Source organism: Carassius auratus, unplaced genomic scaffold (assembly GCF_003368295.1).
Source record: "Carassius auratus strain Wakin unplaced genomic scaffold, ASM336829v1 scaf_tig00020109, whole genome shotgun sequence".
NCBI classification, from domain to species: Eukaryota; Metazoa; Chordata; class Actinopteri; order Cypriniformes; family Cyprinidae; genus Carassius; species Carassius auratus.
In genome coordinates this window covers 57,903-81,878 of record NW_020525006.1, presented here as the reverse complement: position 1 = coordinate 81,878, position 23,976 = coordinate 57,903, and the positions used below count along the sequence as shown (strand labels likewise).

The window sequence follows — 23,976 nt, the reverse complement described above, 5'->3', positions numbered from 1 at the left end:
AAAGACTTGAGGTTTTGATGCCAGAAGATAGACTTTAGTATAAAAAAATAACTAAGCCGAGAGACCCTGCAGAAAATCTCCCATGTCTCTGCCTGCACACTCTTTATATAGGTTTCCATAAACAATACATATCATTCAGGCCACTTATGGCTAGTCTATATCTCCTCATGTCAGCATAATAATAATACAAAGAGGTCTCAGTTTATTTCATGTCAGCACAAGATCACATGTTCTCTCTTAGTAGCTCCTCATATATTTGAGCACACATGCAGTTAAATACGAAATACAAATATTTTTTTGTAATATCATAAATGACTTTTGATCAATGTAATATGTCCTCGATAAATACAAATACTTTTCTTTAGATAAATAAAATACTATCATCAAACTTTTGAACAGTTGTCTATATAAAGTGACAATTATATAAATCAAAATAAATAATTAAACTACCTCTGTTCAAGCATCCTGCCATCTGGACGGATCTGTCCATCATTATTTGAATCCTTTTCATCTCCATTATTCCATGGCCTTTGTTCTCTACTGTCAACACCACCATCTCCTTGTTGTGTTTCTTTAGCTCTGGGATCTGTTTGAGCTTCACGGTGACGTGGGCGTCGGGGCCTGGGCCCCATATCTGGGGTCAGCGTGTCCCCCATCACGGGAGGCCTGTACTTACGGACTGCCCGCTGACGCCTGTTTCCATTCAGTCTGGGGAAATGGTTGTTGATGTCCAGAGTGCCCTCGGGTGAGGTCTTTGATTCAGACAGCTCTGTTAGGGGTAGGTTCAGCTTCACTGGGGGTTCAGGGAGGGATATGTCCACAGACATTGGTGGCTCAGGTATTGGAATAGCTAAAGGGGGTTCAGGAATAGGAATGGACAGAGCTTGCTCATCCAAGGGCATGTCCATAGCCATGGGTGGCTCTAAGGTAGCCTCCGGCATCGTGTTGGTTGTTGTGGTTCCGCGCTTGCTGTTAGACGGAGATATCCCAGGCTTCTGGGATAGGCAGGCAAGTGGTCCATCGTTCTCCTCACTCGGGCTGTTGAAAAGGATCTCACGGCTTGACATCTGTCTGTGTCTGCGCAACTGGCTGGTCCTCTGCTCCCAAACTGACATGGTCAGTCTTCTCCTTCTCTCTCTCCTGGACATGAAAGAGTTAGAGGTATTGAGTGGACGAGGATCAGCCAGACTCTCTGAATCCTCAAAGGAGTAGGCTGCACGGCTCCGGTGAATTGCACGCCTCCTGTACAGGTAGGGCCTTCTCCTCCTCCTGAGGAAAAAGAGAAAGGACACACAATAAGACTGGATGGCAAACTAAATGTTTAAACAGCCATGCCACAACAAAAACATTATCACTCGTAAGCAGAACAAAACCCTTTCTACCCTTCTGAAAAGACCAACTTAGTCCAGTGGTTCTCAGTTGGTTTCGCATCAGGGCTCTATATTGCATCAGACATCAAGTGAGAGAAAAGACTGCATAAAATATATATACAGTACTGTGCAAAAGTCTTAGGCCACTAGTATTTTCACCAACAAAAAATGGTTTTAAGTCAGTTATTTCTATGTTTTGTGTCAGTAGGAAATATCAGTTTACATTTCCAAACATATTTTTTTTTAGTCTGACAGCAGCCAGTGCTCCACATAGAGATCTCATTATGATCCAGTCTGTCTGGATTTCCATGAAGAAACCGAACAAACTGAGACGGACTACATCGAGAAGTACTGTGGTAATTTCTCCAAAACGCTACAGTACTGTGCAAAGTTTTAAGCACTTGTGTAAAAATGCTGTAAAACGAGGATGCTGTCAAAATAATGCCATAAATAGATTGTATTAATTAACTTCTATTAACTTAACTAAATTAAAACAACATTTGGTGTGACCATTTTTTTAGGTAGCTTTGCATGTAGGTTCGTGAAGTGTCTTGGAGACATTGCCACAGTTCTTCTGGATTTAGTCTGTCTTAGTTTGTTCTGTTTCTTCATGGCATTCCAGACAGACTGGATGATGATGAGATCAGATCTCTGTGTGGAGCACTGGCTGTAGTCAGACTCATTGTGCAAACAAAAATCTCACTGGATCATTACAATTAATGGCAAAAATAATGTTTGGAAATTTAAACTGATATTTAATACTGGCACACTACAGCAAAAGATAGAAAAAACTGACTTAAAAGCATTTTTTGCAGGTGAAAATACTAATGCCTAAGACTTTTGCACAGTACTTGTGTGCAACTTGTATATATATATATATATATAGATAGATAGATAGATAGATAGATAGATAGATAGATAGATAGATAGATAGATAGATAGATAGATAGATAGATAGATAGATAGATAGATAGATACAAGTCTCCCTTAATTATCAGTACTTGTAAATCTCCATTACATGCTTTCAGATGAAGCAGCATTTCATACACAGAGCAGTATATCACCGACAAGCTATCCAATATCACATTCATTAGATGAATTGGATTCGCTTATGAACGCGATATTGCATAGCTTGTCAGTGTTAGTGTGTGTTATTAATGACATTTATGTTTTTATTAATACAGAACATAGCACTACACAACTAAATGTATGTAACATGGCAAAGATGAATGCACCTTTGGAAGTTGAATGTAAGGGAAATGTCATTTTTGAATTTCGGTGGTCTCCCATACATTTTGAAAAGCCTATTTATATTGACATTCTAAATACATAATGCATATAGTGTATACCCGAGCAAACCAGTTGAGAACCACTGGCTTTCAGACAATTCAGTTGTCAGCTTGTTCAACAAGTACATTTTACTAAAATATGTAGAGCACCAGCATCAAAAAAACAACAACATCATTGTGACCAGGCGTACTGGTCAGGTCAGCAGGGTAGCTGAATATGAGAACTGAAGTATCTGTGGGCAAATTATCTAACAAACTGCTGTTAACAGGTATTCTATAACATGTGGTAGAAAGGGTCCATTAATTCTTATTTTCATGACTTTGTATTTTTGTGTGACAGGAATTCATGGTCCAGCTTTTAAGGACAGCAGAGATGGAAAACAACTGGATAGAGTTGCAATATCAAAGTGTAAAACGAAACAGAAAAACTGGAAATAGAGCTGATCCAGAATGGAGAGAGAAAAAAGAGTGTAGGAACTATAATTGCAAGAAATCAAATTCCAACCAAAGATCAGACTTGAAAATGTGAAATCAGGCATTTGATAAAGATGGTGGAACAGAAAGCTTCACCCAGATAGATAAATTAGGCAGGGCTTAATGTTAAAATTGAAATAAAACAGACTATTACTTACTGGTACTTGTACTCTTGTGTGGTCCGTGTAATCAATGAGCGATTGGTTGAAAACAAGACATTAGTGCTTTCAAGAACAAGGACAAAACAAGCCAAGCATCACAGCCCAAAAAGGTAATTGACTGAAGTCTGACAAATACTGTTTTTCAGTAGCATTTCATTGCTCTACTACAGCCAATTTTTATATTTAACATAATATTTAACATTTAACATGTTGTATTTATACTATTGCTGATAATAAACTAAATGTTTTAAGTTTTGGGCTGTGTAGCAGGGCAGCAAAGCGTCACATGACAACATGATGGTAAATATATTAGATAAGAAGCAACAAATATAGTATTCTGAAACATTTTGAAATGCTGAGACAGTAAGAAACATATATAACAGATATAAGACATAAAAATGGGATCCATATGCATAAGCACACAATATCAGAAAAAGAGAGCACCCTGATTCATTTCTTTAGTAGTCAGCTGGTCATACAAATGCATTTTGCAGGTAGGACGTCCACAGTGTTCATGCTAACTGAAGGCATGCATTCATTTCCCAGGTCTCGTCAAGCAGTAGCAGACATGCTGCAACAGCCTTTTTTATCTTTGAAGTAAACATGCAAGATCCAAATGCCACAGGCCACAATTTCCAGACTGAGTTCACTGACAACCAGCTCTCTCACATTATCTCCCAAAATGCAGTAGAGAAGAGACCCTGTGGTATTCACATCATACCAATTTATTCTGACAAAGACATGGCCTACATTGTCTCATAGACAATGTTGTTTGTTTGGTTTTGTAATCAGTAATTGTCCAGCAAACGTATTATATTCGTCTCTCAATAATGACAATAATGACAGTAAAGCCTCTTTTCTATACAATAACATTCATGACAAACATTAGTTATTAGTTATTTCAAATTGCGAGCATGCCAAAAAAAAAGTATCTAAATATATATATATTACAAGAAATGTTTTCACAGGGTCCAAATATTACATTTGCCAAGCACCAAATGAGAATAAAAACTGGATTTGAGGAAATCAAATTTCCAAATGGCTAGCAACTACAAGAAATGATGTATTATGTTGCAATTCAACTTAAACTGTAAGAATGATATAAGAGATGTAAATTAATGTTTTAAACCAGAAAGATATATACTATGTACTAAAATTCTCATGTATCCTCTAAAAAATTTAATCACAGTGGGAAACTTACCATTAGAAGTTTATCTAGGAGTCTGGGATGATTTTTTTTTTTCTCCAGAACTCCATGTGGCAACACAATATTTCCCTCATTAAGCCACCACATGAATATAATAAAAAGAAGATCACAATGTCACTTAAAATATTCACAAAAGGTGCAGTTTCACAGGATGCTATTTGTGCTATTTGCAAAAGCCACACTTCGCTGACCAATTGTAGCACGTTCTCGCTATAGTCAATCAAGTTTTGCTTTACAATCAAGGCGGCTAAATTAACTTCATTCATCAGCATTGGTACAAATATTAAATATAAGGGCCATAAAAATTGGGAGTCAAGTGAATTGTTACATCCCTAATTGTCATATATACATATACACACTCATGTGTTATTTTAATCAAATCATTTGCCATAGGCAGGTGTGACAAAAAGTTATTTTGGACCATGTGGTTACATTTCTTGACTGAAAACTTCACGCTTGACTTTTATCCCCTTTTAGTAACAGTATTTTTTGGGTTCAGGAAGCAACCTATATATCAACCTATATATATATATATCATTAAGTAGCATGTTAGCAGAGGTGAATCCATGCTAACAAGAGCTTTCATCTTATATAACTGCTCTCAATTCAGCATTCAAAACTCACTCAAGTCCCTAAATGTACTGTGCTATCAATAAATATCAAAAACAGAAACAGAAATTAGCTTCTAAAGCATCTATGATCAATCAAACAATGAAAAGGTGATTGGACTGTAACGTTAAGGACACACTATGACTGGTCATCCTAACTTGCACATGCTCAACTCCACGAGTCTTACATTACATCCATACAGTGTTAAATTCCCAAAATTACAGAAAGATGCATCTGTGTGTGAACTCAGGTTATGGAAACTTTCATCTTTGAGTTAACCTCCCTATTTAGCCCTCATATTCTCTTTATGTTTTGAGATTTAGGCTAGCTGGATGCCTCTTTTATTCTTGCAAAGGATATAACATATCACTACATATCCAGGCTGACCAATGTAAAGGCATTCAAAACTCGATCTGGGTCTCATTTCGGAGGCAGAGGTCAAATTTGTAGGCTGCATACTCATCATGAAGGATATCTTATTTAAGAAAAGTAACTGTAAGAAAATTCACTGTTATTTCTTGAGAGGTTTAAAATACTGTAATTAGTTTTTTACTTTGCAATTTAACCGCTGTTTTTCTTAAATGATGACGTATGCAGCCTAGATGCAGCTAGATCTGTAATTCTCTTTTTGATGGGAACAAAGTCGTCTCTATGACAACATAATAGACTCATCCCTGCAAAGACTGGGAAGCTTGCCGGTTGCTAATGACAACTTGCTGTTGATTTTGAAGCAAATTATTGTGCTGCGAGAATAAAGAGCCCCAAAAATCCCTACGAAATCAACTGAAGGAACATTGTGTACAACCTTCAACTATGATAAACAATTTTGTTGGTCTCAAGTAAATGCCTCTTGCAAAATAGCTGGGAACAGTAAATAGAAATTAACTGTTTCTTATTTCTTCGAGAGGTTCTCGAGAATTTTTCCATATCAGCATATTATGCTCAAGAACTGTGTAACATTAGATTTAAACAGTACAGAGTTGAAGACATATCTGTAAAAGCAAAGACTTCAACTGTTTACATAGTCTGGCAACCGTACAGAATAAAAATCTCAGACATAAGACTGGTGTTAGTAGTGTTAGTGGGTATGTTAGCATTTCTTTTGAGAGGGCGAACGAGCAGGCAAGAGTGTACTTGGTTCACTTACTCTGAGGACATGAAAGAGGACATGGGCCCAACCTCCTTGGCTTTCTGCAGGGCATGTTTCTTATTAAACGCCTCTTCCTCCTCCTCTTCATCCTTTGGAACAGTAAGGTGTTTTTGATTATACAATTGCCTTGCAAATCCTTCAGCATATAAAGCTAAAAGAACCTTGCAGGATATACCTTTGTGAGCTCCTGGGCATTGGCCAAATTGTCAACAGCGATAGCCAAGAAGACGTTGAGCAGTGTATCTGAAAATTTTGTCAAGGATTTTGGCTCAAAACAATGAGCTCTACAGCAATAACCATCAAAACTAAGAAGGACAGATTTAACCGAACACAGTATTGTAAAATCAGTATAGAGTTTCAAGTCAACATATATCACCCAACCCTACCTTGATGCCTTCCTACCTTGGAATGTGTCCCCCGAAAGGCAGCATTTTTTAGTTTTCGGATGCACCCATGGTCTCTCAGTTCATTTCAGTAGGCTACACAATCATGGTGAAGACTGCTGATAGACAGTTGTCCAGAAGACAATCAATGAAACTCTTCACAAGGAGAGCAAGACACAAACATTCATTGCCAAAGAAGGTGGCTATTCACAGAGTGGAATGAAAAAGTGTGAAAGCAAAAGAAGCACAACCAACCGAGAGAACTGCAGCCTTATGAGGACTGAATCGATTCAAGAATTTGAGTGAACTTCACAAGGAATGGACTGAGGCTGGGGTCAAGGCATCAATAGCCACCACACACAAATTTGTCAAGGAATCTGGCTACAGTTGTCGTATTCCTCTTGTTAAGTTACTCCTGAATCACAGACAATATAAGAGGTGTCTTTCCTGGGCTAAGGAGAAGAAGAACTGGACTGTTGCCCACTGGTCCAAAGTCCTCTTTTCAGATGATAGCAAGTTTTGTATTTCATTTGGAAACCAGGGTCCTAGAGTCTGGAGGAAGGGTAGACAAGCTCATAGCCCAAGTTGCTTGAAGTCCAGTGTTAAGCTTCCACAGTCTGTGATGATTTGGGGTGCAATGTCATCTGCTGGTGGTCCATTGTGTTTTTCGAAAACCAAAGTTACTGCACGTGTTTACCAAGAATTTTTGGAGCACTTCATGCTTCCTTCTGCTGACCAGCTTTTTGTAGATGCTGATTTCATTTTCCAGCAGGATTCGGCACCTGCCCACACTGCCAAAAGCACCAAAAGTTGTTTAAATGACCATGGTTTGGTGTATTTGACTGGGCAGCAAACTCACCAGACCTGAACCCCATAGATAATCTATAGGGTATTGTCAAGAGGAAAATGAGAAAGAAGAGACCAAAAAATGTACATGAGCTGAAGGTTGCTGTCAAAGAAACCTGGACTTCTACACCACCTCAGCATCGCCACAAACTGATGACCTCCATGCCACGCTGAATGGAGGAAGTAATTAATGCAAAAGGAGCCACTACCAAATATTGAGTACATGTATTAAATTAGCATACTTCACAGAAGGCCAACAATTCACTAAAAATGTTTTTTATTATTATTATTGGTCTTATGAAGTATTCTAATTTGTTGAGATAGTAAATTGGTGGGATTTTGTGAAATGTGAGCCAAAATCATCACAGTTAAAAGAACCAAAGCCTTAAACTACTTCAGTCTGTGTGTATTGAATTTATTTAATACACAAGTTACTCAATTTGAGTTGAATTACTGAAGTAAATTAACTTTTCCTCGACATTCTAATTTATTGAGATGCACCTGTATATACATACATACATACATAGGTAGGTACTGGTGGTCATGAATAGAGAAAGAATAAACATAGGATACAATTTCCAAACAGAGTCAGGACAATGAAGTAGACAGATGACCACATCCCAGACTTCACGCCACCTTGAGACCTAATGCCATTGTACATGACTTCATTCCAGTCCTCGCCAGTGAGAATCTACAAAAACAGTGAACTTATTTCAGGACCACATAGAATCTGTATCTGAGTTACTCCACAGAGAGCTTCCCATATTTCATCAGAATAATTTGACAAATGCTTCCCCTTGCAAATATGTTTACTAAATATTACAGTTAATTTGATGATCCTTTCAGCTACCAATGAATTGGATACCAATAACATACTGTCCCAAATTCCATTCCTCAGAATCTGATTTTCCCAGAAATTTGAAAAAGAAACAAAATCTACAAAATTTTGTTTTACTCTAAAAGTATTTTTTTTTCTGTGCTGGACTTGAGTAAATGTATTCATTTTCATAATTATAAAAGGAAGATAGATTCTGTTTTATTACTAAGTATGTTTTTTTTTGCACCCTGGTCCTAATGTCCTTTCTATCTGTGCAATTAAATCTTGGTCTAATTATTTAGCCTTCCTTGTAAGACATTTTTCACCAAGAAACATCCAGAGCCATGCATTAAATTCAGATTACAACTGGGTGGAATCTTACTTGAAACACTGTCATGATGGCTGCTGGAAAAGTGTCAAAATTTGTGGGTGTGTAGTCTTCAAAGATGAACCTGCAAAGAAAGAAACATTTTTATTCGATATGTGTCTGACCAAGTTACTGAATAATGGATTATTTGCTTTTCACCTTCTGGCTGAACCTGATCTATTTTATATTGTCTTGCCACAACTGTCACATAGTGTTATAGTTCCACTCCAAACATATATATATTTTTTTTTTGCATGAAATTTGATGCCATGTTTGATATGGACATGGTGGTGGACTGAACACTTTTTTGTTGAATCAGGATTAAAGCATGCTGAGGATTTAATATTGTTATTGCAAATGATATAAAGAGCAGCTCATAACTCATAAGGTGTAGATTTCCAATATTTTCAGTCATAAACCCAATTTAAAACTGTCTACAGGCTTTGTCTGTGCTTAGACTGATAAGATATTACCTTCCACCAAAGAGCTGCATGCCTAGAAGTGCAAAGACCAAAATGAAGAGGAAAAGCAGGAAAAGCAAACTGATAATGGACTTCATGGAGCTCATCAGTGACACAACCAGGTTCCTCAGGGACGCCCAGTACCTTAACAACACATAAATACAGCATCTCTGAGTTCAAAATAGGGACATCCAGAACTGAGCAAAGACATCACAAGTCAATAAACAGATTATTGTCTCTGCAAGAAGCAAACAGACCAAGGAGACTCTTATTCCAGGCAAACTTGCACTTACTTTGTAATCTTGAAGATTCTCAACAACCGTAGGGCACGCAAAACGCTGAGCCCAAAGGATGTGCCAGGTCTGAAGAACCCCCAGAACACCTCCAAAATACTGCCTACTATCACCTGGAAGGAATTAAGGAATTTCACCTCTTTAAATCTGTCAACTGATGTCAGAAAATTCTGTCTATAGCTGTGGTGACATTAGCAAAAATTTCTTCAAAATTTCACAGACAAAAATGGGTCAATTTATGACATTTATGACACATTATGACCCATTTTAATTTTAAGTTAAGACTTCTGATTTAGGCGAAAATCTAAAGTTTTTAGCGGGCTACAGACATCTGATGTGCTTAAAAGTAGCTACTTTCAATGTTACGTTAACTGTATGTCAGATGTTATTTGATTAAACAAGTTTTATAGTTCTTAAAAAGAAAAAAGAAAAAGTAACAGGATCTGTATGGAAAGGCTAAGTTACAAACGTTCTGATTTAATTAAAGATAAGCCAAAAGATAATCATTATATATTGACACTGTCCAAAATAAAACTGAAATCTAATTAAAGCTACATATTGATATTCAGTGTTGGGACCTCAAAATTTAAAAATTTTTAAATTAGAGACATGTTCATAGTGGAAGTATAACTTTAAGCCTGGAAAAAAGATCTGCAAATAAATGAGTGGGAATTGGCTTGTAGTAAAGCACATAAGCAAACTATAAACTCTAGGTTGAGATTATTACAATACAAGTGGCTTATGCGTGTTTATGTCACTCCTGTTAAATTAAACCAATACAATCCAAATATCCCAGACATATGTACAAAGTGTGGAGAGGAAAATTGTACATTGTTCCATTGTTTTTGGGAATGTAGAGAAATTAGGACATTTTGGGGTGCAATAAAGCAAACTGTGAAGGATATTATTTCTAAAGATCTCCCTTTGGAACCATCTTTTATAATTTTAGGCTTATATCCCAAGCACACAGGATATGCAAAAAGCGAGAAGCTGTTCATTGATATATGTTTATTACAAGCTTAAATGTTGATTGCACTGCACTGGAAAAACATAAGAAGACCAGGGATTGGACAGTGGGTTAAGCAGATGTTGGCTACTCTTCCATTGGAACGCATCACATACTTGCTAAAAGGAAAAAACAACTTGTTTGAAAGTATTTGGAGACCTTTCATGCTTTTTGCAGAAGGCACAGACTTAACAGAAGATCAAGAGGAGGACGACGCTCATGAATAATTTTACAGTTAGTGATCTGCTCGTTGGGAGTTGGTTGGTCTCTGTTAACTTGTGTCAAAGGGCATTATGGATATAACATTTTATATATGATATCATTGTATTTTGTGTCTGAGAGGGGGTTCTGTTGTATATCATTTCAAATTCTAAAAAGACCAATAAACAAATTGATGGAAGGAAGTATAACTTTAAAAAAAGATCAAATGAGATTTACAGTTTAATCTGCTCTTATTTCTTTGTACTGCTTTTATCTTTCTTGATAAAAAAAATGTTTTGGAGTCACCTCCTCGATCCTCTTTAACACTTGCACTGTTGTGCTATCTTCATTTCAAAGAAGATTATGGGAAGGATAACAGAAATACACTTACCCCAAAATCAAAGCAGTTGAAAGAGGAGTGGAAATAGAGTCTGGGCCCAAGTCCATACATCTTGAGAAACATCTCTGTAAGAAACAGGCCCATAAACAGGAACTCTGCATAGTCTGCAACAGGAAAGAACCACTTTAAAGTTAAGACTATTGATCATGTATGAAAGCATATACATTGAGTGAAAAGTTTCATTTTGCTTGTGGTCTTACAAAGGAGACTTGACAACCACTGAGGCTGCTTGTGGTGTACAATGGCAACACAGAAAGTGTTGAGGGCCACCAGACTCAGAACGATCCAGTAGAAGGTGTGAGTCTTCACCATACGGCGAACGGAAATCCGTAACATGCGTTCTTTCCGACGGAAATAGGATGTTGGTCCTCTTTTAGCACTGCGTATGCTGGCTTTGTTCAGTGGCATCCCTGATGAACAAAAATATTTATGAACAAGCAAAACAACTTGATCCACATTTATACTTCTTGATTGAAAAAGGACACATTTTCAGCTGTATGTGAAAATGTGCATAAAATGACATGGGTAAATATCTTGCATCATCTAGACACGATATGAAGGAGACCTGGGCAGAAAGCCACTCACCTACAGCCGATATGTCAGCATACTGTTCCTCTGGAGTTCTCCGAAAATCATCCACCCCTCTTCTCTTTATTGTGGTGGCTCTTTTTAGCACTAAAAACACACATACCAAATCATTTATCTTATTATCTTAATATATATATATATATATATATATATATATATATATATATATATATATATATATATGTGTGTGTGTATATATATATATATATATATGTATATATATACATATATATATATATATGTATATATATATATATATATATATATATATATATATATATATATATATAACCTCTGTGTTGTTTTATGGGACCAGAAGAGGCTTTATGTGACAGAACAGGCTATTGAATAAATTATGAAATCTTAGACAGAGAGAGAATGCATATTTACTAGTGTGTTAAAATAATCACATGACCCTAACCCTGACAATAAAAAAACTGAATCCCACAATCTATGTGGGAAAATGAGAAAAAAACAGCAAAGGTCAAACATCTTACCATCTAAAGCAGAAGGTCCTGAATTCTTGTTCTCCTCTGCAAGCATCACCTCCTCTGCAAAATACAAACGCATTTACATTTTATCAAGTTGTACACATAGAATTTACTGTAAAACTGGCATTTAAAATCTAATTTAATATTGGATATTGAAAGAAAGATTAAAAAATGTAAACAAACCAATGGAATAAGAAATATTACATATTTGTGACACTGATCATGTGCACTGATTTTCCTACAGTACTTCCATTGAAGCACAAGATGCATTCTGAACATGCTAAAGAACATGAACATTAGGTTTTTGGAATTTAACTGCTGTCATTAAAAGCATTCTGAAATGTATATATTTAGTTTATTTTTCACTTGAATTGTTATACTGATATACAGTATAGCAAATATAATTTGGCATAAAATAATTGCAAAATAGAAGCATTTTCTAGAAGCATTCTAGTCTTTTTTTAATGACACTGAGCATCTGCTGTAGAAAGGGGGCGATGCTGTGGCACAGTGTGTTTTGACAGATTTGATTTACTTTTTTTTTTTTTTTTTTGCATGGTGCATTTGCTAGCCCATTATGTAAGAATACCTGCACGGTCGATCCAGGCCCGATACCCATTCAGCTCCCTTTCGATCTGTTGCTGTCTTCTGAGCTTCATGAAGGCTCTTCGGTTCTCCACCCGCTCTCGCTCTTTAGCAAACTCCCTACACAAGCCAACAGCATGCAATTACACACACAGAGAATAACCACAGGGATGACACACTTAATTTATCAAAGTGTTTCACCTGCAGAGTGAAGGAATGAAAGGCAGAGAGAGAGGCTGCATTCTAATTTGCTTAAATTTTTTTACAAATTGAAAGCACACCGACTTCAAACCAATAGTCATTAGTCATCAGTCATTAGCTGCATTTCCATTACAGATTTGCACAAAACTTTTGCTATATTTTATATATATCAATTAAAAAACAAATGTGAAATGCCAGCGTTTCAATTACCAGATGTTATGCAACTATCATTTTTTCATCTCGCTAGAAGTCATGGTGACAGATGTTGGTAGATTAAAGGGTTAGTTCACCCAATAATCAAAATTATGTCATTAATAACTCACCCTCATGTCGTTCCAAACCAGTAAGACCACCATTTATCTTCGGAACACAGTTTAAGATATTTTAGATTTACTCCGAGAGCTCTCAGTCCCTCCATTGAAGCTGTGTGTACGGTACACTGTCCATGTTCAGAAAGGTAAGAAAAGCATCATCACAGTAGTCCATGTGACATCAGAGAGTCAGATTTTTTTGAAGCATCGAAAATACATTTTGGTCCAAAAATAGCAAAAACTACGACTTTATTCATCATTGTCTTCTCTTCCGTGTCTGTTGTGAGAGAGTTCAAAACAAAGCAGTTTGTGATATCTGGTTTGCGAACGAATCATTCGATGTAACCGGATCTTCTTGAACCAGTTGACCAAATCAAACTGAATCGTTTAAAACGATTCACATCTCCAATAAGCATTAATCCACAAATGACTTAAGCTGTTAACTTTTTTAATGTGGCTGACACTGCTTCAGAGTTAAAACAAACCAATATCCCGGAGTAAGTCATGTAACTCAAACAGTACACTGACTGAACTGCTGTGAAGAGAAAACTGAAGATGAACACAGAGCCGAGCCAGATAACAAACAAAAGACTGACTCCTTCAGTCAGATTTTTTTCTTACCTTTCTGGACAGTTTCAATAGAGGGACTGAGAGCTCTCGGACTAAATCTAAAATATCTTAAACTGTTTTCCAAAGATAAACGGAGGTCTTACGGGTTTGGAACGACATGAGGGTGAAATAATTTGGATTATTGGGTGAACTAACCTGTTAATGTATAGAGCAGCCACCGCACTAGCCATTATTTTTAATTGAAGGAGATGAAGGTGTGTATCTCTAGCAAAGCAGTGCAGCGAACCAGTTCTAGAACATAGAACTGGTATAAACACAAGCATTTACTAGAGTGGCCACGATCAGCTTCGGTGGCCGTGTTGGAGCCATGAATGTCTATATAAAGAAAAGTGTGTTTTCAGGTATCACAGTAATGTTGTTGCCTTCATGTCATGGATAAACTGTGTGTTTCTCTGCAAAAGCACTTATTTGGCCTTTTGAAAGTGGATGCAATTAGAAATCAGTGGATAAGATTTATTTACAACACTGTTCCAGAACAGTACAACTTACTACTGACTGCTCAAATGTGGAATATGATGACATATAGAGTAATACATATTGTTTGTCGCTCTTACGATTACAAGTGCAGATATGGATTTATGTTTACAAACAAAGTATCTTCCGTCTTTTGTGTGAAAAGATGACAGACAAATGCACTACATGTTCTGTATCACACTGGACACTCAAGCAGAGCTGAAGTAGCACACGGTTTTGGCTTTTTCACTGGTCATCTGCATTTTTAGAATTTGACTCAGGCTCAAACTGATGTGTTAAAATTCAAAGAAGTACATGTGATGAGGGAGTTTCAGTAGAACAGTGAACTGCGGTCAGGTGAGATGTTGTCAGGCCATATGTCAGTAAATCCTAATTTTCTTGTCAAGTCAGCCATTAGCTGTGCTCGTAGTGTGTGCTCTTCAACTACATGCACAAATGCAGTGGCGTACATTGTAGCCTAAATCATTTCATATTAAAGTACAAATGAAAGTATGAGCATGCAACGTTGTATTTATGAATACAGAGAAATTAGATATGTATAGAAAGAGAAACAGACAATGTCGCGGTATGTGTAATAACTTAATCTTATCTCTTGTCTCTAGAGACGAAGATAATACATCTCAAATTAAACTCTGATGTAACTCATTACCCAGGGTGGGCTCAGACATCAGTTTAGATGTGGTGTCATTTTGTCTTTGATTCCATTGAGGAAAACAGTACTTACCCTGACAGGACTCCTAATACCAGATTCAACACAAAGAAGGAGCCAATTATTATAAGAGGAATGAAGTAGAGCCAATTCCAAGTAGAGCCTAAGGCATCGTTTGTCTGTGCAAACACAAAACGGGAAGTGATCAAAACAATGAAAATAATACATTATAAATTTTGCAGTAGCTCCTAAATCTTCTTAATGCCTGGGTTGAAAGGGTCAGAAAACCATAAACCCAGCCCTTGTAATGGTGACGTTTCAGTGGTGCTTTGCTCAGCAGTGCAAAGAGTGTGATCACTCTGTGGGAAAGCGGCATTGTTGCCCAGCTGAGCCGAGAGGGTGTTCCCCACATCCCGACACAGCTGCGACAGCTCAGTTATGAGTGTGAAAAACACCTCTAACTGTGGCAGCATGACTCACGTCAACGCATGACACCATGTGACTGATTAAAAACACTTTTCCAGACATTCAAATTAGGAGATCAAGAATTAAAAACATTTTTTTAAAGTAATTGGGCCAACAAAGGATAATTTTCACCTGATAATTTTCCATGAAGTACCAGAAATCAAACCTTTTAAGAAATGTTAAAAATAAAAAAAACAATTCTTGTTTTAATGGAATGTTGCAGTGTTACAACCTAATAGTGCATGGCAGGTTTTTTCTAGGGATGCACCGAATCCAAGTTCGGATTCGGCCGAATACTGGGCTTTTTTGACAGGGTTCGGTTTCGGCCGTTGATTAAGTGATGGTGTTTACATGAGGACCGTTCTGTAGCAATACAGAGCCAGTCACATCGGGTGGTGATGTGGAGATAAACATTTTTTTTTTTCACTGCTGGCAAAAACGGCAAAGATCTACCCCTGTGCCCAGTGAAAGACTTTTCAGTAATGCTGGGGATATTCATTCCCACACTCGCAACCGGCTGTCACCTGTTAATGCAGAGCGTCTTGGTTTTTTTTTTTTAAAGGAAACTCTCATTTCATGTGAAAGGTTAGAGGTTTTATATTAATGTAATTATGATGCAGGAGATGTGTGTGATCTTCCGTAATATTTTTCGTAATATTTGGCTACTGTTCTAATCGTAGCCTAGCCTACTATTATAAACGAAAACTGCCTACTATCCATGTTTATTGAGTAAATGTTCAATAACATTAATTTAAATTTAAATTGAAAGTCACCAAACATATTCTGGTTTAAAAAAGAAAAGAAAAACACTTTTCTTTGCATTGCTGCACTTTTATTGAAAGGTTTTGGTTTATACTTGTGTAAGCGGCTTATGGTAATTGTCAAAATAGTTTTTCCCACATCCTGATTATGTCATCCTGACATAATGTTGCCTATTCTTTAAAATAAAAATGTTTACTTCATTAATGTGTTTTACTGTGTTAATGGAATAAGCATGCGAGTAGGATTCGGTATTCGGTTTCGGATTCGGCCGAATCTTAAACAGTGGATTCGGTATTTGGCCGAACCCAAAAAATCTGGATTCGGTGCATCCCTATTTGGCACTTGGTAAAATCAGTCAATGTAGACATTCCCTCATCCTCAAAAATCACAAACAACATGAAACAACAGAGGTACAAACAGTAACACCTCCAGTGTACGAATATGATAGGTCACAGATGGCTAGAATACGGAAAGAGGAAGTTCTTTAAGCCTAAACTGCAACTAGTTCAGCTAAAATGGACCAACTGTGAGTGCAATTTGATCTTTTAAAATTCTAATTATTATTATTTATTTTTTGGGGGGGAAGAACAAAAGGAACAGGATTAGGAAACAACGTAAATGTAACCTGCCAGCATTAACACAACAGATCAGCGTCTCCCAAAATCATTGTACTGTATCAACAAAAAGAAAAGTCATGGTTGGAATTTATCTAACAAAAAGACTCAACTAGCTTTGAAACCAGCCATTAAAATGTATTAAATGAGAAATACTACAAAGAAGCTAATTACTCTGTTTCATCTGATAAACAAAATGTGGTAGATTAATGTTCAAGCGAGTCAAGCGAGATCTCCTGATGAAGTCTTTAACATGATGTAATGATTCAACACTGGATTACAATGGTTTAAGATTATGTTTTTATGGATTAGTTTTACAATACGGAAGCATCATCACTTAGAGTGACCATATTTCCTCTTCCTCCTGGAAATGTCCTTGCCAGGATTTCAGGTTTTGGCTTTGTTATGCTATTGTTTACAAAGCTGTCGAATGTAATGACTGAAAGGTTTGACCAGTAAAGTGCAGGCATTGTACATAATCAACCAATGGCTTTGGGTCAAAGCAATGTAAATACACATAACATCATATATAAGGACTGTAGAGAGTATAGGTGTGTTCGACTTGAAGCAGCTTTGTGCAGACCGATCGTTGTATGACATCAAAATACTGCAAAAGCGATAAGAGAGCAGACAGCCTGTACTTCTGAATAGCTCTCGCTGAACTTTAATGTCATTCACAGATTGTTCTGTGCAGCGCCACTTCAAGTCTAACAAACCTGAAGTCAGTAGGAAAACAAAGCCAAAATGCAGACATTTTAGGCAATTTAGAAGTCCTGGCCAGGACATGTTTGAGAAAAAGGGGAAGTATGGTCATCCTACATCATTTCAAGCACAGAAACAGAACTGCTACACATCAGTCAGCTGAGAGAAAAACTCACATTATAGAGTACAGCTGTCCAGCCTTCCATGGTGATGCACTGGAAGACAGTGAGTATTGAAAATAAGATGTTATCAAACTGAGTGATGCCATCGTTGGGTCCGGGAAAGTAGCCAGAGCAGTTATAATTTTCAGGACAATTCTTGGCCCCACATGGGAAATCAATGTCAGATGAGTCTGCTCTTTGAGAGTCTGCATGAGATGAGAAAGACAAATAAATAAATAAATAGTTTTTTTTTTTCATGAATTGCATATTGACTCTATAAGTTGTAAACTTTTGAATTTTTTATAATTTATCTGTGTCATTTTTCTACTTGTTTTAAGGTGTACTCACACTAAGCGATCTGAACTGTGCCGGAGTGCGTTTGACTGGTTCGTTTGACTAGTGTAATCGCTCCCTACTGTATTCAGGCATGGTTCATTTGGCCATCTCTGGCTCGCTTGGAAGAGGTGGGCCAGAGGATGGTTCAGATGGGCTTGGAACAGCTACTGTTTTGCGTGCCCTACTGGCATCATTACGACCCCAAAAAAAAACCTTCTATCAATACTACTACTACAGTACACTTTCAATTAATTTAATGAAGGGTGTGGTTCCTACCATACTGATGAACAGGAATTGTAGTTTGTGAATAAAGATGCAAATTCTTTCATTAACGTCAGCTGCCTCCGTCATGATCCTCTGATACATGCAAGTGAAAATCACTGCTCGGGCTAAATTATTAATTTATTGGCAGTCTATTAGAGAAAGTGGGGTCCCACTTTATATAAGGTGGCCTTAACAACTATGTACTTACATAAAAAATAAGTACAATGTACTTACTGTGTTCATATTGTATTGTAAAACACTTTTGCTGCTATTGAGGTGGGATGGGGTAAGGTTAGGGAGAGGGTTGGAGGTATGGTTAAGTTTAAGGGTGGGTTAAGGTGTAAAGTATGGGCAACAGTGTAATTATAAATGTAATTACAGAAATTAAATACAGATGTAATTACATGTCGGTTTTTTCTTAAATATAAATACAATGTAAAAACATGTATGTACACAATAAGTACATTGTACTAAATTATTAATTAAAATGTAAGTACATAGTAGTTAAGGCCACTTAATATAAAGTGGGTCCGAAAGTGGTTTTCTACCTGTTATCTGTATGACGTAAGCGTGCTCCGACCCGGAATGTTTAGTGCAAGTGTGAGTGCGGGACAGTAGCGCTCAGGCTCAGTTCAAGGCAACTGTTTCAAGTGTGAGTACACCCTTATGGATTGTTATCATGCAGCAAATAGAAGAGGCCAACAGAAGGATGAAGCATTTACTTCCCGTATGGGAGGAGCCAAGCAGTATTCCATTAAAAAACAAGAATGAACATTTTTTATTTCATGGTGATTTTGCATGTTGGTAACCAAATGGTTTTGGGACCCATTGACTTTTGCTGTATGGAAAAAAAATACTTTGGAAGACAACGGGACCTGAAACTTTGGTTCCCAACATTCTTCAAAATATAATATTTTTGTTCCACAGAAAAAAGAAATGCATAAATATTTGAGAGGGGAGTAAACGATAACACAATTTTAATTTTGGGGGGGATTTTAGAAGTAGTTATCAGTTACCCAACTTTCACAAAAACCAGACCAAACTTTTTTTTTTTTTTTTTGATTACATTTTTCATAATTGCTGAGTATTCTAAAGATTTAAACATTTTGTTTGGATCCCAGCCATCAGACAGGAACATAAATGCTATAATTATTTATATTAATGTACTCTGGATGTGTGAGTCTGTACACGTTCTTGTCTCCTTCAGAGTGTGATCTTTTTTACCTGTAATGTTTGAATAAGCTACACATCTTTTGTGGAGTCTTCCACTGTAGAACTCTAGTCCGATAATAGCAAACATGAGAATGGCAAAAAACAGCAGCAGACCAATCTGTAGCAGTGGCACCATAGCCTTCATTATGGATTTAAGAACTATTTGCAGACCTTTAAAAAAAAAACATGAATACATATAGATATCAATAAACCTATCATCTACACTTAAATATATCAAAACGTATTATTCATTCCTTCACATGTGGAAAAACTTTAACACTACAGCATCCACATGTAAAGTAATAACTATAACACTGTGTCCTAACCAAGTGTGATGTGACAAATTACAGGTACGTGGAGAGGTATTTTGGACCAATGAGACTTCTCTGTGCAGCTACCTAGATAATTAGACACCTAGCAACAAAGTAAATGCCTTGCATGTTGCTTGTTGCAGTTGTGACTGGATTTATGTCTTGTTTCGTCACTTTGCACCTGATTAGGAGGCAGTGTTCTACTCCTTATTTCAAGTGAAACAACACAATGTGTGATTAAGAACTTCATAGAGAACCATAAACGTACTAGGAATGCCAGAAACCAGTTTAAGGGGCCGTAATACCCTCACAGCCCTTAGTGTGCGCAGGTCTAATGAAATATTCATGTGGGCTCCTGCTGTGGCCAGAATCCTGTTGACAAAATAAAAACAAACATAGGTTAGGCAAAGAAACGAAATCAGCTGGAATTCTGCAGGATATATGAATATTTTACAAATATGTTAATAATAATGTTTTGTAAACTATGCAATCTCCATCATTAGTGGAATGGTAATCGGCATGCTAGTGATGACTCATAGTGTTACTGTAGGTAAAGGGGAGTAATTAGAGCACAGTGCTAAATGCTTGTGGTCCCTAATGAGGAAATCCCTCTCAGTGAAGGACAGACAGCATACTTTCTTATAAGGGTCAACTCTGATTCACAGCTTCCTTCTAAGCAAAAGTGATATTCATCAGACGTGACCAATCGGTCATCTCTGTCTTTCATATATATAGAATAGGCCTACATACAAAGCATGTTTGCGTTTATGAATGTAACTAAGCTTCTGTTCATGAATATCTGCTCTGGTGTAAATATTTTGAATGTGTTATAACTTGTCACTGGTGTTTGCGTTCATCTGAGGTGTGAATGTATCAAGTAAGCTGTAAATATCACTGATATTATGTGTGCTGTGTGGTTATTGTGTTCTTTTTTTCCCTATAAATTACTACTAGTATCAGTGACCATCACAATAATGTTAATGATGTAGTTTATTTGTGTAAACAGCATGCTTGCTTTTTTATTTCAGATTCGAGAATAACATTGCAAAAGAACCTGTTGCAAAGCAAGCAAATGCAAATAAGCAGCCGACTCAGGAACCTGGAACACAGCTAAGACCAAGCAAGGCACACACTCCCATGAGTCTCTTTTAAAAAAAAATATATGTTTTATATTTTATATATATTATATATATATTTTAACGCGACACAATACCAGCCAAAAGCTTCTGAACAGTAATATTTTTCATGTTTTTGTAAAGAATTCTTTTCTGCTCCCAGATCATGAATTTATTTGATCCAAAATACATAAAGTTGCATTTGCTAAAGCAGTAATATTGTGAAATATTTTTACTATTTAACATAACTGGTTTCTATTTGAATATATTTTGACATTTATTTTATTCATGTGATCAAAGCAAAATTTTCAGCATCATTCCACCAGTCTTACTCAAAGTGTAACAATATACACTATACATTCAAAAGCTTGGAGTAAGTATATATATAGAAATTAAAATTTTTATTTAGCAAACAAGTGATGATAAATACAATAATCATGTTACAAATTATGCTGTTTTTCTGAATTTTCTATTTATCAAAAAAACATAAATATATTCTCAGCTCTTTTCAACAATAATAATAATATATATATGTTTTTTGAGTAGCAAATCAGAATATTAGAATGATTTCTGAAGGATCGTGTGACAGGTGTAATGATGCTAAAAATTCAGTTTTGATTGTTCATAATAAACATATAAATATATACATTTGTTTTGTCTTTCTTGTAACTCTCCCCACTCAGCCACACACCTGACTGAAAGGCTCATTGTGCAGCTCATTATGTGGGCCTTTGTCTTCTCAGGTGTAAATTACAATGATATTCATGATCAATCATGCTTACTCACATATCCCCTTTCAAACAAAATGTCTTAAAAAATTTAAATCAATCTATTGTTTTCTGTGAGTGAGTAAAGAAGATGATTTTCACACCATTTTGAAGCAAAAATTATAGGCTACAAGATCCAGGTTTGACAGTCTTGTGAACAAATGTTGTTTATGTGTTTTATGGCCTTATTTCAGTGACTTCAAAATTGTAGTTTTTCACTAACAACGGTATAAACGTTGTTTTCTCAAAAACAGAATCATGTACATACATGCTACATATTATTGTAGCCCAGTTTGTACTGAATACACTGTTTTCAGCCATGCATATGTTTCTAAGCAACTGAAAAAATCTGACCAAAAATCTCCAGACCCCCAAAACACCCTTAGACCTCAGAGGGTTAAATAATTTAGCCGGTGCTTTTATCCAAACTGACTTACAAATGAGGGATAATCACAAGCGGTTCATCAATACTAATCAAATAATACTGAATTACAAGAGCAAACCAAAACAAAATTATAGATAAAGTGAAATCAAAATGACAAGCTAGAGCTGAAGTATAAATGATTTATCCTTATTTATACTTAAATTCTATATTTGTTTTACTTTAAGATTAGATATGAATACACAATACTTAAAGGAATAAATGTATTTTGCTGTTGAGGAACTTGGGAAATCAAACCCATCCCTATTGATAAAGCTAGTAAAGGACCCTGCAATAATACAATGATTATTGTTGTTCTGATTAGAATGAACAGAATCTCTCGTCTCTCAGAGGGAACCCATCAAAGGCATGACTCATTATAAAATGCTAATGTTGTCCTTTATTTGCTGCACCACCGAAGAGGAAACAGCAACTCGTCTGTGATGCAGCAAGCAACAATCTAAGGGAAATGAGAAGAGCATAAGTGTGTGAGAGAGAAGCTTTTGTTGGCATCGTTCGTTTTTTTAGAGTTAACCACTGAATGCTATATGTGTAACCTGGGATGAACCGTCCTTTCCAACATCTCAACCAAAGCTGAAATTCTAGATTCTCTAATATCCCAGTTCACCTAGCACTCCCATTCCACCCCACTGAGATGAGAGAGATTGCCAAAGAAATGTGTATAAACTGCACAGAGAGTGAGAGAGTCAGATGATAACAGCTTTGTACACAAAATGTGGTTTTAGCAGAAGCAACTGAGAACTTATCTCCACTGGTTTCCAAATTTTGAATTCAACAGATGTTTAACCTGTCTAGTATGTAACAGGTCAAGAATAGTCATGTAAAATACTGATTTAAATATTTGCTCTTATCAAAAGAAGCCTAGAAACAGATCAAACGGGAAATGCCAATTATCAGGCCTAAAAATATGGTATGATAAACTAGCCTATATCATATCAAGAAGATTGCAGTAAAATTCATGTTAATGATGATAAGCTCTTGACATTTTTGCCTAATATGGATTAATCTAACAGCCTATCACACAACAGAATTAGATGTGACAACAGCCGGTCAGTGCATGTTGCTAATAAGTCTAAATTCTGTATGTCTCTGTGTGAATGAGTGACATAGTTTCGTCTAATATACAAACTCTAAGACATGTGAAGCTCACAATGTTTTCAGCATCTGCCATCTCAATATATGTGGACAGTTTGGATGAGCTTCATCTCCAGAGATGTTCTGAGAGTCACATCACAACTTTTCACCATTTGATTTAAAAATCTACCATGGTCAAATACACACTCAAACTTAAAGAACTCACATCTACGAACAAACTGACAAAATAAATGTTTTGTTTAACTAAAATGAAGTATGATAGAAATATATTACTATTGTATAAAAAATAAAATGCATTACTCAAAGTAATAAATAATAATAACAATATATCATACAACAATAACAATATTACCTCAGACAACCAAAAAAAAAATTATCCATGTTTTAATTTACAGTTTGGTTGTGCAGCATCTTATTTAACAAATATAAAAATACAATGTTTTGTTGTAAATTAATTGTTACATTTTCATTTGACTACACAAATCATTAATTTAAATATTTAACAATTTATTAAATCAAATTATTTTACATCATTTAATTAGTACACTGTGGCAGCAGATTAAACGGGTCTTATCTAATGTCAGTATGTTCAGAAGTATCCACAAATACAAAACTGTTAAATCTTTTTCCATTTGCATTCAAACTTTATTATCATAAGTTCAAAACAGCAATTCTTTTGACACAAATGCAAGCTATGGTATTTTGCAGCACATGCATCAGAGATAAAATAAGACTTCAATACAGCTTTAAACAGCTCCTGTAGCCCA

At 36.2% G+C, this 23,976-nt stretch overlaps 1 protein-coding gene across 7 annotated transcripts in view; it reads right to left on the bottom strand.

The window, feature by feature from the left end:
- Positions 1-23,976, bottom strand: part of cacna1ea (calcium channel, voltage-dependent, R type, alpha 1E subunit a) — a 100,845-nt gene that overhangs the window by 23,695 nt on the left and 53,174 nt on the right. For 6 of the 7 annotated variants that reach the window (XM_026248975.1, XM_026248978.1, XM_026248979.1 and 3 more), the window contains 16 exons: positions 20,059-20,162; positions 19,492-19,650; positions 17,683-17,873; positions 15,039-15,142; positions 12,703-12,818; positions 12,120-12,173; positions 11,620-11,709; positions 11,235-11,444; positions 11,026-11,138; positions 9,428-9,540; positions 9,147-9,278; positions 8,689-8,758; positions 8,063-8,180; positions 6,436-6,503; positions 6,258-6,349; positions 451-1,269 (listed from right to left, as the gene is read on the bottom strand). In XM_026248975.1, the coding sequence (XP_026104760.1) occupies positions 451-1,269; positions 6,258-6,349; positions 6,436-6,503; positions 8,063-8,180; positions 8,689-8,758; positions 9,147-9,278; positions 9,428-9,540; positions 11,026-11,138; positions 11,235-11,444; positions 11,620-11,709; positions 12,120-12,173; positions 12,703-12,818; positions 15,039-15,142; positions 17,683-17,873; positions 19,492-19,650; positions 20,059-20,162 (2,553 nt within the window). The remainder of the gene's footprint in view (positions 1-450; positions 1,270-6,257; positions 6,350-6,435; positions 6,504-8,062; positions 8,181-8,688; positions 8,759-9,146; positions 9,279-9,427; positions 9,541-11,025; positions 11,139-11,234; positions 11,445-11,619; positions 11,710-12,119; positions 12,174-12,702; positions 12,819-15,038; positions 15,143-17,682; positions 17,874-19,491; positions 19,651-20,058; positions 20,163-23,976) is intronic. The other variant, XM_026248977.1, reaches the window with a different exon arrangement.